This window comes from Rhinolophus hipposideros, assembly GCF_964194185.1.
Source record: "Rhinolophus hipposideros genome assembly, chromosome: 19".
In the NCBI taxonomy this organism is placed as follows: Eukaryota; Metazoa; Chordata; class Mammalia; order Chiroptera; family Rhinolophidae; genus Rhinolophus; species Rhinolophus hipposideros.
In genome coordinates, this window is record NC_138065.1 from 8,254,230 (window position 1) to 8,269,616 (window position 15,387).

Here is a 15,387-nt window from a genome sequence, read left to right on the forward strand (position 1 = left end):
ACAGAGGCTCTCAGCTCCTGGAGAGATCAATGTCTGTCTGTCTGTCTGTCTGTCTGTCTGTCTGTCTCTCTCTCTCTCTCCGCGCGTGCATGCATATTTTTGTTATTCTACCATTTTGTGGTATTGGTCTGTTGCTTTGCAATGATTTTCCCATTATTTTATGTGCACTGCTCTTCAGGGTTTGGGGCCAGAACCAGAACCACGTCCCTTCACTTCTCCAGAGGCAGCAGAAGACTTTCGCTCGCTCTCTGTCCCTGCCTGATCGAGCTGGCCTCCTGGCAGTGGGCTCTTCAGCCATCCCCTGACAGAAGCTGCCCTTCGGCCACCTTCTCTCTCACTCAGCGGCATCTAGTGGTTGCCTCGTTTTTTCCTCCAGGGCTCTCCTTAGCCCATCCTGTAGTGACGATGGAAGACTGGAGGAGGGTCTCAGGGACTCTGCTCTGGGGTGTCTGGGGTGGGGCTGCTCTTTCTAAGGCTCCCTGAAAAGTGGGCAGAAACCCTGCGCCTATGGGGTGAGCTGAAAATGTATAGGAATTCTTTTAAAGGTACAAGAATTATCGGAATCACTGCTCTCACTTCCCCAGCCCTACCAGCCGGGGAAGGATCCAGTTAGCACGGGAGCTTTGTAGGTGCCAGGAGTCACCCCTTTACTTACTCTGGGGAAAGGGGAGGCACAGGGGCCCCTCTCAGCTACTCCCCACTTCAACTCAGGAAGAGATGCTGTGAAGAAAGGTGCTTTCCTCCGAGTCACGTGATGAACTAGGAGCCCAGGATTTGGACCCGGCTCTGGCTGATCTGAAGACCTTTGCCCCCCTCTCGCCTCTCCCTTTCCCAGCTGTACCCCACGCTAACTCCAGCCATCATCCTACTTAAGTCCTGGGCACCTTCACCCCGAAACAATCTCCAGTCTGGCCGTAGCCTGTGAACCAGCCAGCCAGTCAGGGCACATTTACTATCCAGATGGTCCCTGGGTATGGAGGGAACGGCGGAAACAATGTTTTATGCCTTAAGAAGGTCCTGTCTCATTGAAAATCTGAGTGTTGGATGAAATGTCAGAGACCAGCTTTTCGAACCCACGTCACATTACATCGAAGCAAGAGCTTCTAGGCAATGCACATTCCGTGCCTTTTTGGAGTCTCAAAATCCTCGTGAGGTGGGCAGGGCAGACCCACTGCCCCTGCACTGAGGTGAAGCCAGGAGATGCGCTCTGCCCGCCGGGCAGTCTCAGTGCCCGCGGCGAGCTCAGCGCTGAGTGACAAACTCAGCACTCTCGTCATTTTGTCTCCCAGCATTCCTGAGGTCTCTCAGCATGAATGTCCCCCCGAGACCCCACCCGTGGGAACCAGCCTGGGTCTGAGCATCAGCAGCCAGAAGGCATGGGGACCCGCAGCCTCCCAGCCTGCTGGGACAGCCTGACACTTTGAGCTGTCCCAGGCCCCTCTTATTTGGAGATTAAATCTTCACCCCCAGCGCTCCCTTGCTCAGGAGACTCAGGAGGAGCAGGCAGGCGTGTGCAGAAGGCCAGCCCTGAAGCAGGGGGCATGGGAAGCATTTCTGTCCCTTCTCCCCAGGTCCAGGCTTGGGAAGGCAGCTGTGCACGCCTGGCCCCCCGGCTGGCTGGGACCTCTGCACGGCAGGGCTGTTTCCTCATACCTGAGCCGTCCACAGCTGCATGCACCACTCCCAGCCCCAGAACACTATTTAAGACCAGCACAGCCAGGCGCTGCCTGTGAGTCACGGCACCTGGAGGGCAGCGGCAGCTCCACTCACCCCAGCACCCAGCGCTGCGGGAAGGGACGCTTCCCCTCGCCATGGCGACCCTGGGGCAGGCCATCTTCTGGAGGTAGCGTGCACTTTCCTATCCTTACAGGTGAAGGGAGCAGGGCTGAGCCTTTGGGGATGCTGAGGGCCTCTGGGCTGTCCCATAGGTCCCCACCTGTACCCTTATCTGATGCAGCGTTGGGGTGGCAGTAGCCTGGCCAGGCAAGAGCCTAACTGAACTCCATGTCACACCCCAGCCATGTGGGGCACCTGCTCAGGGTGACGCTGGCTTTCTGCCATAAGGGGCTGACACCGGCTGGGGCAGCCCTGGACCGAGGAGCATGGGTGCCAGGCTGGGAGCTCCACAGAGACATCAAGGCTCTTGTGGGGGCACCGAGCAGGGTGGCGTGGGGCTGTCTGGTGTGGGAAGGGAGGGATCCGATGACTGCTGATGGGTGGAATGCGGGGGACCCTCTCTGTCGCCCCCAGGATGAGGGAGGTGAGCATGCTCCGTCTCTGCTCTGTGGGTGGGATGTGTCAGTACTGCTGAGGATAATAATTTACACCAACGCCCCGTCCAACCCCAGCTCCAGGATGGGAGCCCCAGTCTTCCTGGGGGCTCCTCCCTGATACTGCTGCTGAGGAAACAGACCTGTGTGGCTGGCCAGCGTCAGCCCACCCTGGGGGCTGGGGACGGACATAGAAAGAAGCAACAGGAGAAGAGGGACAAGTGGACCGTGTAAAATGCTATTGTGCAAGTGATGGCAGAACCGGGGATGGAGAGCCAAACACTGGGGGGGCGGGGGGGGGGAGAAAGGAGGAGGAGGAGGAAGAGGAAAGAGGGGGAAGAGGAAGGAGAAGGAGGAGGAGGAGGGCTTCTGGGACCAGCCCAACTTCCCCGAGATGAAGACGAATGAATTCCCCTCCTGTACCTGTTGACTTCCTTTCTAGAAGGAAAGAAATAGGAAGTGAAGGAAGGGTTTTCCTGAAATGTTGCTGATTCAATTTCCTCACAATTCCTGATAGTGTTTGGGAAGACTGGTGTTTGTCGGTTCCAGGGATGTTTGTGTCTTTTCCAGTGAAAGGGGGAAAAAGGAGAAAGGAGAGGAAATCCCAGATTAACAGGGAAAAGTTTGTGAAGAGACTGAGAGAAAGCTACTTCCCAGGGGCAGCCAAGAACTCGCTTCCTTTAAAAAACCGTCAGCGCGCTCCCTTGTGGGCACCTGGCACGGCCAGTCCCGCACAGGGGTGGGGACTCTGCATGGTAGCACCCCCTTCCTGTGCCCCACAAGGAGGACACTCTGCTCCAGAAAAGCATCAGGTGGTGCTGATGGTGGGGTGGCTTCCATTTGGACTGTCCTGCCCTGTGAGAATGCCCAAAAGGCACCTACGTCAAAGGAACCCCCGTTTTGCCAGCACCCTCCATCTCCACGCCCTGGGCCGAGGCCATACAGCCTCCTTTAATGCCCACTGCCGCCTGTGAGGGTTCATTACCACCTCAGAGAAGCTAAGCCATGTGGTCAAGGCCACACGGAGTGGAAGAGGCAGAGCAGCACTGAAGTCCACTCTGCCTACGTCTGACACCCCAACCCTCACCCCACCGGCGCCATGCTGCCCCTCCCTGCCATCCCAGCCCCATCCTCTGCGCCCCACACCTCCACTCCTGGTTCCACAGGTGTGAAGCACTCGTCAGGCCACAAGCAGCTCTGTTGTTCTGAGGAAGGGTATGTGGGCTTTCTAAGAATACATCACAACCAGCCTGACTGGTTGTACAGGAGGGTTAGCAGGAGGTGGGTGTTCAAATCGCGGGTCCCCCACCCTCTAGAGAACCATCGGAGTCAACAGAGGCTCCCCTTGTTGCCAGCTTAGCTCGTCACGCTCTACAGGTGCAAAAGCAACGACAGACCACAAGGGCAGCAGGTCCTTTGTGCAAAGGGGCCGCCAGGAAGAGGGTCAAAGGGCCGGCTGGGTGGGAAGCCGGGTCTGGAGAGCTCGGCCTGGGGAAGCAGGGGGACCCCACCTGGGGGAACCTGGTGTCCACTCTGGGCTCCCACAAACCCTCTTTCTTTGCCGTAATTTCCTTAATTCATAACAATACGTTTCATTGAGGTGATCATGACCGTTGTGGTGTGGGAGCGCTCATGAGAGGGCCTGCCGTCCTCTGCAGACCCAGTAGATTGTTCTCGTAAATAATCACCAACGAGCTTAATACCGTCAAGTCTCGTGCTCAGGTGTGTGCCACCCAGGGTGGAATGCTGCTGTGACCCCTGGTACATTTAGGAGCTTGTGGTCGGCACTGTCCTCCCCTGTTCCCATCATGGCTGGCAGTGGGGACAGCAGTCACCCACGGGACAGCTGGCGAGTGCCTGTTAGAAGTCCAAGTGTGGACAAGCCATGGTCCCTGCTCTGAAGGGCTTACTTCGGGTCAACAACATTAACTGAGCACCTACTGTGTGCTGCACATTGCACTGGCAACTGCGGCAAAGGTGACGAAGACGCTAACGGGGAGAGACTCCCGACAGATACCTCCGTGATGCTGTTCGTAAATCGTGGGACAATCAGGGCAGGGTGAACAGGCTTTGGGGAAGGCTTCCTGAGCCAGGTGATGGCTCGGCTAAGTCTTGAAGGATGAGTTAGCGAGATCCATGTAAAGAAGGGTGGGAAGGACCCTCTAGGCAGAGGGGATAGGATAGGACAGGGCTGGAACTGGGAAGAGGGAGACGAAGAGGGGAGGGGAGGGGAGGGAAGGGGAAGTGAGGGGAGGGGAGAGTAGGGGAGGGGAAAGAAGGTGAGGAGAGGAGAGGAGAGGAGAGGAGAGGACTACAGAAAAAACTCATGAAGTGTAATAATGAAGTATAATAATAGGGTGTCTGAAAGCTACACGCTATGCTGTATCGTCACAGAGCACGAAGTTTCAGGCAGGCAGCATGAGATGAGACTGGAGAAGCCGAGCTAGTTCATGCTGGGCCTTATTTGCAGACTTGAGGGTGAGGAGGAGCCATCGAAGGCTCTCCAGCAAGAGGTCACATCTTTGGCGGATCGCTCCAGAGACAGTGTGGAGGACAGACGCGAGGGCCGTGAGCCAGGACACAAGGAGAAGAGCAGGAAAACAGCTGCAGTCAGAAGCACAGGGAACAATAAGGACACGGAGTAGAGGGTGAAAGCTGGGATCCGGAGGGACACAGTCCATTCCAGAAACATTTAGGACTTGAAATTGGTGACATTTGACAAATGGAGGGAGGGGCAGGTAGGGCAGTGCAGAGCACAAGTGGAGAGGCAACGGGGGAGCCCCATGTTTCTGGACTGGACTGAGTGAGTTGGGGAAGAGGGAAGAGAGGGAAGAGTTAGCTCGCGTGGGCACGTGTGGAATTGGAGGTTCCCCTGGGACGTCCAGGTGCAGATGCGCAGCAGGCAGTGGGAGGCTGAACTGGGGCTGCACCTGGGAGAGGCCACGCCGGGAGACGTGCAGGCCTTGGGATGCGTCGAAGGAAGGGAGCAAGGGCCTGGGATGACGGGAAACTGAGGACACCCACATTCAATGCTGGGCAGAGGAAGTGGAGACAGACAGAGCTGGGAGGAAATGGCAGGAGACGTAGGAAGAGACCGGGCTGCCGAAGTCTCATAGATGTCACCAGAGCAGTGTTTCCTGGAGCACGCAGGGCAGGAGGGGCTGATGGGGAGACGCAAGCCACACCACATTATGGCCTTGGCAGCATTTAAGCATAACTCATGAGGCTTTGCCCAGAAAGAGAGGCGGACATGATGCCAAGTAGCCCCTGTACCCAAAGGAGGCCACGATGGGGTGAGAATCCTCTGAGTTTAGGCTAAAGGAGGGCTCAGGGCTGCCCCGAGTGAGCTGTCGGCAGCGAGAATCAGCTGTGACATGTGGTAGCTCTCCTTCCAGAAAGCAGAGACATAGTTAAAGCAGAAGCAAGGCCCAGTTAGCATGGATTTCAAAATATTCTCCTTCCTTCCTTCCCTCCCTCCTTCCCCTTCTCCCTTCCTTCCTTTCCTCTGGAGTCTTTATCTGTCCCATTCTGGCTCTTCTATCTGAAGAGAGCTCTTTGGAACATTTAAGATTTGGGGAAATGACCAGTGACAGTGGGATTGATGAAGAAAGCCACTGGCTGAGGAGGAGCAGGAATCCGCTGAGCCGAGGAAGGTGGATGAAGTGATGAATGCGGGACCCTAGAACAAGGAGGCTCAGGGATCTTGGTTTCCCGTTGCCCCAAGTTTTCAAGCTGGTGCCTGGGTCCGACGTGCCAGACCGTGGTGGCCAGAGAAGATGATGCTTGACAACAGATTTTCTCCTGGTGCGAAAATCTCCAGAGGCCTGGCATGTGGAGGATCCCAGCACAGGCCGTGCTGACGCTAGAAACCCCACTGGGATATAAGAAGATGGGCCCAACTTTCAGACTCTCTGAACCTAGGAAATCTGAGGCTTCCAGCGCCTTCAGAGCCCATTCCCATGAACAGGACAGGAAGCTGGAAGTGAGATAAAGTTCACATAGGTAAAAAGAGTTCATCAGGTGGCCCCGTGTTCCTGCCTCCATCGGGAGACATTATCTTCTAAGCGTGCTGCACCTTCCCCATCTTCACCTCTGGCAATGCTACTCGTTTCTTGCTGCTTCCACTTTGAAGTCTCCCTAGATCTTTCTAGTTGCAATTAATTGCTCCTTTTATGTTTCCAGTCGGCCACGTTGACAAGCATCTATTCCTGGTGCCTGTTAGTGGGGTTCGGAGGGTCTGGCTTCTGTCATTGTTGGAGGGACACATAGCACCATGGCTGCGTCTCTGGGCTTGGAAGCAGACTGCCTGGGTTCAAATCCTCATGTCACCTTGAATGCCTAACCTCTAGGAGCCTCACTTTACCTATCTATAAAATGGGGCTGGCAGTGGACTCTAGCTCCCAGAGCCCTGTGAGTCACACGTGATGATCACGTGCGTGGCACATTCTAAGAGCTCTCGCTAGAGTCTACTGACAACTCCCTGTGCGATGCCTGATACGTGGTTGGCTCTCTGAAAGAATTTGTTAACTTCAGCTCCAAGACTCCACTGGCTCCTGAAACAGGTGCCCTAGTGAGGATATATTTTGGACGAATGGCCACGGGGGTCTCTTAAAGGCAGTTAGCTCTAACAACTCCCTGGGGAATACTCATAGAGTTCTCCATTTTCTTGGCTTGAAAACAAAATCAAGTCCACCTCTCCTTTTGTTGTGTATACATCTGGGACAATCCTTCTGTAGACCCGAAGATGACTAGGGTTTAGAAGGCAGGGGTGGCCCTGCCAGTGAGGAGCATTGAGGCTGGTGAGGTGAGTCTGGGATCCTGGGGGTCAGTGTCTCCATCTTCCTGACATCAAGAGCCTCAGCCCCTTGGGGCAGTGGGAGCTGGGGAGCTGTGACCAATGGGAATGGGTAATGAGCTCAATGGCCCCACACTTTTATTAATTATCCCCATTTCACAGATGCAAATGTTGAGGCAAGAGGACTTGCTCAAAGCCTCCCAGCCAGCCAAAGGCAAGGCAGGAACCAACGCGTTCCTACCTAGACCCCTATACTGACTTTTACTAGGAAATCACCTTTCTCATCAGCTCTGTTCCATCCCCAGCCACTGAAAGCAGAATCCATCTCATCACTTCCTCACTTCCTCAGGGACCAGTGACGGCCAGGGCAAAAGAGGTCTGAGGAAGAGGAAGGGCGGGCTGTCCCAGAGCAGGCTGAAGCCCCCGACTTATGCACCCCCATCTGTAGTTTCAGGTAGCTGTCCCACAGGAGTGAAGGCAGGAATAGGACGTGACGGAAACTCAGTGAGAATAATCTACTCTCAGAGCCTGAAAATTCAGAAAGTCAGTACAGCCCTTCATCTCATCGCTGTGATAATAAAAATAAACTGCAACTTGCCCAAGGGTCATGCAGTTAAAAAACAAAAAAAGGACAGAACAGAGCTCTTTCGATGATCCTATATTGCCCAGTGACCCTAGCTAAAAACCATGTGGGGCGCCCGCCGGCCACAATGCACCCCACATCAAGGATCCCTAAATCTGAGAGACCAAAGCTTCAGCCACGTGTCCCTTTGACATATGAGGAAGCGGAAGTAATGTGGATCCAGGAGTCAGTCTGATTTGTGTACATATTCCGGCTCACCACTTTTCCTAGGTGGGTGACCACAAGGAAGTTACTTAACCTCCTGTCTTCATTTCCTCCTCAGTAAATTGGGGTGAGCAGTAGCACCTACCTCGTAGAGCTGTTGTGAAGACTACGTGAGTTCGTACAGGCCCGGGGGGGGGGGGGCGTGCAGAGCACACCTTGCACATCAGCACTTTGTGTGTTAGTTACTCTTACTCGGCGATTCCCTCCCATGGTCTTCACAGACAGACAGGGTGACTTGGAGAGAGGGAGAGAATAATGGGACAGGAGCAGCTGGGTTTAAGGGACCGCTGGGTGGATTCTGGGATTTCAGTGGACGTACAATACCTTCTTTTCTAGTCCTTGTGTGCGATATGGGAAAGTCCCTGCTGATGGAGGTGGTAACATTGACTCAAAACTCAAAGTACGGCCGCTGACCAGCAGCAGGGTCACCTGAGCCTGGGAGAAATGCAGATTCTCAGGCCCACCTTCCACCTCCTGAATCAGAAACTGGGGGGGCTGGGGCATGGGGCGGGGGGCAACCGCCTTAGCGTTCTCTCTGGGCTCCGGACTCCTATGGGAGAGCGCAAAGATTTAATCCAGACAGAGATAAATGTCACCCAGGATCACTTATCACTCCCCATTTCTTCTTCAGAAACGTTCTAAAGAGGGAACAGATGGGCCTTAATGAAAACAAAGGGGAAAAACCATGAAGTTCCTGCAGGTGATATTTCTCTTTATATTAGCTTTCCGCAGCCCCAAACCACCTGCCTGGGATGGCTCGGATTTATTAGCACATCCAAATGTCTTCTACTGCTCCCAGCACAGCAGTGACGGAGAAAGGACGGGCACTTCCCCCTTCCCTTTTCTGCAGCTTTAGAATGAAAAATTTCATAGACTAAAAACCATGAAAGATTTCAGAAACTGAGAGAACATCCATAAAACTGAGAAGTACTGAATTGTCTCTTTGAGCTTCCTATAGGCTGCTCAGGTTTTCTCTTCCTCTCCCCCACCCCGTACCCCGCCCCCCAACATGGCCATTTCACACCTCTTTTCTCCTCAATCCTATCACGAACCCCCCCTCAACTCCTGCCTGATTATGTTGCTTTATCCTTCCCTGAGAAAACAGGAGCCAGCAGACAGCCGCTCCTTCATGTGTTCACTTCCCAAACTACCTGCTGCCCTCGTCTGTGCCCTTTTTCTCGGCCGCCCTTCCTGGTACCAGAGGACGAGCCCAGCTGCTATCGAAGGGCCACCCCTCTGCACCCTGGATCCATTCCACGTCACGTCTGCAGCCAGAATCATCCATCTCCCTCTGCTCCTCTGTTCTCCTGGCACATGCAGCCCGTCCATCAGTATATTCTATCTTAGAAGAAAACCCGTCTCAGCCTCACAGCCTCTCTGGGAACGTCCCAGCTCTGTTTTCCCTTCTCAGTAAGCTTGTAGAAAGAGCTGCCTGCAGTTACTGATCTTACTGGGCGTGGTGGGAGGGAGGGAGGGGGGTTCCCAGCACAGACGTGAGCCAGGCTGCCTGGGTGCCATCCCAGCTCTGCCACTTTCCAGCCTGGTGGCCGTGGGAGGTTATTTACCCTCTGTGCCTGGGTTCCGCGTATGTCAAACGAGGACGATCTATTTACACCATGAAGAGTATAAGAATGACGGGGGTTAGAACACACGAAGCACTGAGCAGACCCTTTCTGTAAACCGCATACTCTTTCATTATGATTCTCTGCTCAGCTCACTCGGGTTGGATTCTGTCCCCACTTTACCCAGATACTGCTCCTGTCCATGTCACATCTGACTCTGACATCTCTGTTCTTTTCTTCACAACGGCGTTCGCACAGATGTCCCTCCTTCTTGAAACGCGTTCTCTCTTGGTCTCCATGACACAACACTCGCCTAAGTCCCCCCGCCCCCTTCCTCTGTGACCCTGGCCGGGTCTCCTGGAGAAGGCCTCCTTTTTGAGGCCTCTGCTTCTCTACGCCTGTTCCTGGGCCATGTTAGCCGCCTCCCTGCTCTGCTGCCCACACGACTCCAAACCACCAGGCTCTGCTTCCAGGGGATTTGGCTCTGCTGCGCGGACGCAGCCTTTCACGTGTTTCCGATATCTGACGATTGGCTCTACCCTTTGCCAAAAAGCTGCCGGGTCCAGGAACAGAATATCATAGTATAGGGACAATTATCCTTTAAAGTGGCTGGCACAGCTTTGGGGTCGGTTCCAGTCCTGTCAGTCACGTACTAGCATGTGCTTGGGGGGAGGGACTCTCTTCTACTCCCCAGAGGAGCCCTAAGCCTGGAGTAAGGTTTCCGGACAGGTTGGTGGAAGCCCTGGGCGGGCAGTCAGACCAGGAAGCTCTCCAGCCAAAACCGCCTCCTGTCCCCTTCCGTCTTCCCTTTTGTGAAGAGAAACCAAGCCTTGGTGATTCTCTTTGCAGCTAAGAAAGAAGCAGCTAGCGTTGGTGGGGATGTGATAGTGTCCTCCTGGTGGCCTTAGGTCAGGGACTCTTTGTCTAAAGACCTTAATACAGGGTCATGGCCATTCAGCCAAAGCCAGTCATGTTCCCAGCCCCTGCTGTGTCACCTCTGCCTTGGGTCCCGCTCTGTGGGTGCTTCCCGGGGAGGGGCTCTACCTCTTGGTCCATACTCATACCAGCCCCTGCAGGACAGTACGCAGCGGGTGTCGGGGATGGGCTTGCAGATCACTGCTGGCCCAGAGATGGCAGTGAGACGGGAAGAGGAAGCCGGAGTCCAGAACGTCCCTCCCGTAGAGGGATTCCCCACGAAGCACAGGGCAGAGCAGTATTTCTCAGTCGTTGTCTGCTCCACAAAGCTGCTGCCCAGGGAGTCTCTCCTGCAGCCCAGGCTGTGCCTGAAGGCCCAGACGGAGGAATTCCTGGCACAGACAACCTCACCCTCTACCACAGGCTGCTAAGGGGCTTAGCAAGCTAGGAAGGCATCTTCCCATGGACACAGCTCTATTAATGAGAGCTGGATTCCCAAGTTAACCCACAAAAGTCTATATCCTCTAGCCATAATTGTGAGCTTATGACACTAATATTTTCTATTTCCCTTTCCCATTATAAACGTACAGTATTCTTGAAACATTAGGATTGAACAGCTTTTTGAGGCCTTGCTGAGAAACGAGTCATCACTTATAAATAGCGTTGTGACAGGAGCCGGTTGAAAACATCACATAACCAAGTTAAATGCAGACTTTAGAAAGTAGCCATGGGTGCTAGATTTGGGGAACTATGTGGGTGGGCAGGACCTTTGTCTGGACAGGCCGCAGAGGAACCAGTCAAGGGGTAACCCTTTACCCATCTCTCAGGTATCTGACTCCACCCAGCTCAGTGAGGTGGCCAGAGGAACATAATTCACCAAATTCCTGGCTGGAAGGTCACCTTCTCCTTGACATACTCTCTCTCCTACCTGAAAGGAATGGGGACAGGGGACATTAGGATTTTCCCAGAGGATATTCTGGTATGGACTCAAAGCTTAAGGAGCAGCTGATTTTATATATATATATATATATATATATATATATATATATATATATATACACACACATACATAGTGTTTTATATATATATGGTGTTATATGTGTGTGTGTATATACTATATAATACATTATATATACTTATATATGTATATATAACCATGAAGAAATATAATGTTTAAAGAAACTTTGAAAAGAGGAAACAAAACGTCACCCATGGTTCTATCATTGTACATGACTATTTTCTTTTATGTGTTTGTCCTTTCAAACGCAACTGCAAATAACTTTTACATAGTTATTAACAGAGTGTATATCCTTTCCTATTCTGCTTCTCCAATTGAACTTAGGTGTACTTAAACTAAACATTTTAAAGCAATTTGATAGGTGAAAGAATCCCTGTAACCTCAATACGGCAACAGCTGAGGGGCTGCACAGTAACAGGCAGTTCTAGACTTTTCCTGGGTCGGGAAACACCATGTTGAGCCTCGTTTCCTGGAATCTCAGCCTTACCGCCCAGCAGGAGTCCTTCATCGACCTCCCGCCACTGTCTGCTCAGTCCATTATCAGTCACTTCTGAGCAGCGTGGGGTCCAATGACAGGCATGAGTCAAGCACCCAACAGTCAGTATTTAAGTACCTAGGACAGTGCTTCCCAAGGTGAATTCTGAGGACACTGACGCCGCAGCGCAGTCTTCTCCAGCAGATTCTGTAGTCATACATGGTTGGTGGAAAGCGCTGAACTGTATTAGATTGGACCACATGAAATTGCCAACATGCAATTGATGGTGACCTCCAAAAATGACTCTTTCAAATGGTTCAACCTAATATATACCCTGGGACATTCACTATGTAATTGATGAATCAAAGTTCTAAAGTTAAAGAAATCTGCTTGATTGTGATTGACCCAATGTTACAAAAATGTAATCCTTTTTAAAATAATACTGATGAGCACACCTCAGGACACACTTTGGGAAACCGGGGGCTAGAGTAACCACAAAAGTACAGAAGTCGTGAGTAGAAAGAAAAGCACCTTAACGTGGGAGCCCAGAGCAACATCGGGGCTGAGCAAATGCCCAGGAGAGAAAGGGCAGGATGGGATTTCCCTTCCCGGGAATGCCCGCCATCTCTGATACCCAAATCGTCACATTTCTCAGAGCTTCCCCTTCTACAGTCAATCTTCCATGATTAACCTTCCTCCACACAGGCCTTTTTGTAATTACCCTCTGCCCTTTTCTCCTTCATGAAAGTGTAGGGAGGGTTCCTGAGGTGACATCAATGGCTCTCCCCCTATTCCTCCAGTGACAGAGCCTAAATAAACATGGGTATTATTTTGCCTGCCCTCTCATTATTGTAATTACTAATTAGTTCATCTGTTCAGGGTATTATTACCGTCCCAGGTCATAGGTGATCGTGTAATTGGCTTACAACTGCGAGGGTTGTTAAGCTAATCTGAAGGCAGGGAGGGGACTCGTCCTGCCTGCCTGTGCCTCAGGAAGCCTCTCACATCCTCTACAAAGAAGGTGGACTCAGCCAGAGGGGAATTTGTTGTTCTCTGGGCGCCAGAGCCCCGTGTCCAAGACAGAGGATGGATGGTTGGGCAGGTCAGATTCAGGCAGAGTGCAGCGAGACAGCGCAGGGCCAGGATTACACCCTTGGTGCTTCCACTTTGCATTTCTCCCCCTCTCCACTGCTCCTCTGTCTGGAAATCTTCCCACAAGATGAGGCTTGAACTGGGTTGTCTGTCAGTCACACGCTCCCTAATGGTCGTCAGTGTGACTGTGTTAGGTGTGGGTAGGAATTATCTAATACTCCGGGGGAGTGGAAGATGAGAGCTGAAAAGTAGAGGGTTTTTCCTATGAGAGCAGAGAGTTAATTGAATGAAAGTGGTTCCCTGTAGCCGGGTGGAGTTTCAGTGACATTAAATGGGACCCTGACAGTTTTGTGCCCTGCAGGGCAAGACGCTGCCCAGAGCGAGCGTGCCCACAGAAGAAACTCTTGGCCTCTCAAACGTGTTGCTACAAACATGCAATTAGCAGGAAGGGTAAGAACGAGCCTTTCTGATGTCTCATGGTGTCAGTGGAAAGAAAGTCTGTGACTCAGGCTCACTGAAAGCAAACATGGACGAGCCTGCACAGGCCCTGTCACCTCTCAGGTGCTGATAGCTCATCTGTCTTCTATGCATAAACGTCAGATCATCTTAACAACATGTACTGAGCGCCCTGAGAGCAGGGGAAAGGCAGGGGCACGGACACTGCTACTTCTCTGCAGCTGCATAATACACCTGGAACCAGATGGGCCTGACTTGACTTCCTTTTCCAAATGTATTGTGTGTCATATCATTTCTCTTGTGAAGTCAAGACAATCAATGGACCTCCCAGGACTGCCTTGAAGATCAAAGGTGATAAGGAGCAAAAGATGGTTCCGGCAGTGACACTGATGGCAACACATAGCTCTCTTGCTTTACCTGACGTGTCTACATATTTCATTGCCCAGTTGCCTTGCCCACTGGAATCAGATAGATTTAAAAAAGCACCAACATCCATACACCCTGGGCTTTAAAATAGGCAAAAGCATTAAAAGCCACGGCCACACATGTCCCATTATTCATTTCCCTATGGGTTCAGCTTCCAGAGAGTCTGTCTGTATCGGAGATGCAGGCTGACATTTTGGATCTGTCGGCCAACAACTTACGACAGTTCTGGGTTGGCCTTGTGGGGTCATCCCAGAGTCCCACAACCTCATAACCATGGCCCCTGGCATCGGGTTCCTCCCGTGTGCCAGCACACTTCTACAAGTCCTGCATACGTTCTGAATCCATGTAACAAATATTTATTGAACATCTAACGTGTGAACCTGGCACCAGAGCTCTTAGGGTTACAATCATGTACACGGTACCGGGCCTACCATCATTGAGAGCGCAGACTACAAGAGGAGATGGATAAATAAACACAGCCCGGTGCCCCTCTCCCCACCCTAAAGTTGCACCAACTCCCACTCCTACCTGCCATCTAGACTCCCCGGAGTAATCACTTCTGCCTAAGCCTTTTTCTGTGACCAGCACTAACTCCTGCCAAGGTTTTCGAAAAAGAAAATGGTGGATTTTGTATCTAATCTCACTTTTTCTCATTTTTGAGATTCTTTTTCTCATGTCTTACCCTCCATTTTCATAATTTACTACCTAACGCTACTCTCAGTAAAGTAACTAATCTACTCATCTATATCCAGGTATCAATGACTAATGAGATAAAATATTATACTACGCATTTTAATGGGGAACAAAATCAAAGGAATGTCTTAATTATAGAGTTTCACTTTATTATCAAGCTAAAAATGAGTTACTGTGGGGTAGAGAAAGACCCAGAGGTAGTAAAACAGAGGCCAGTGGTTCCTCTTACTCTCGAGCCGCCCTTTATCAAGTGCCCCTTTTATGGAGTCACAGGGAAAAACAGTGAAATATTCACAGCCTTTTCTCTACCCAACTCATCGGAAAAATCTTGGTGGTTTCTGCTGAGTCTCTCTACCCTCCAACTCACGGTTATGAGTCTATGGAGAAAACCACACAGAGAAGACTGAAAGGGTATAACAGAAAGAAGAGAGGACAGTGGATTTGCTGGTGAGAGAGGAGAGAACAGATCTGGGGCTATGAGGCAGAAGAGACCAGGGAGTGGATTTCAGAGAGAGTTTTGAGGAAATTTCAAGAAGGAAAAAGTTTGGGGAGCTAATTAGAAGGACAGAAGTTGGGAAAGAGGATTTAAAAAAAAAAAAACAGTTTTGCTGTGCATTACCCATGTAATGCCTTTTCATGTTTTCCAAGATGTCCATTGGTTTCAGTTAAACTTTTCTGTTGGACTGATATTTTTTTCACTGTGACGTTCTCAAAAACTAGACCATAAGATGCCTGGGCTTTATGTAGGTTACAATAGGATCATGTCTCTGGAGCCAGACGCTACGTATATGGAATAAGAACTAATTTCTACATGTGCATATTTAGTTGCTACTTTTAA

The 15,387-nt window shown here is 51.6% G+C and overlaps 1 protein-coding gene across 2 annotated transcripts in view; it reads left to right on the forward strand.

Moving 5' to 3' along the window:
* Positions 1 to 1,811: 1,811 nt before the first annotated feature.
* Positions 1,812 to 15,387, forward strand: part of VTCN1 (V-set domain containing T cell activation inhibitor 1) — a gene marked incomplete at both ends in the record, with an annotated part of 46,930 nt that continues 33,354 nt past the window's right edge. For both annotated transcript variants that reach the window (XM_081025725.1, XM_081025726.1), the window contains one exon: positions 1,812 to 1,843. In XM_081025725.1, the coding sequence (XP_080881851.1) occupies positions 1,812 to 1,843 (32 nt within the window). The remainder of the gene's footprint in view (positions 1,844 to 15,387) is intronic.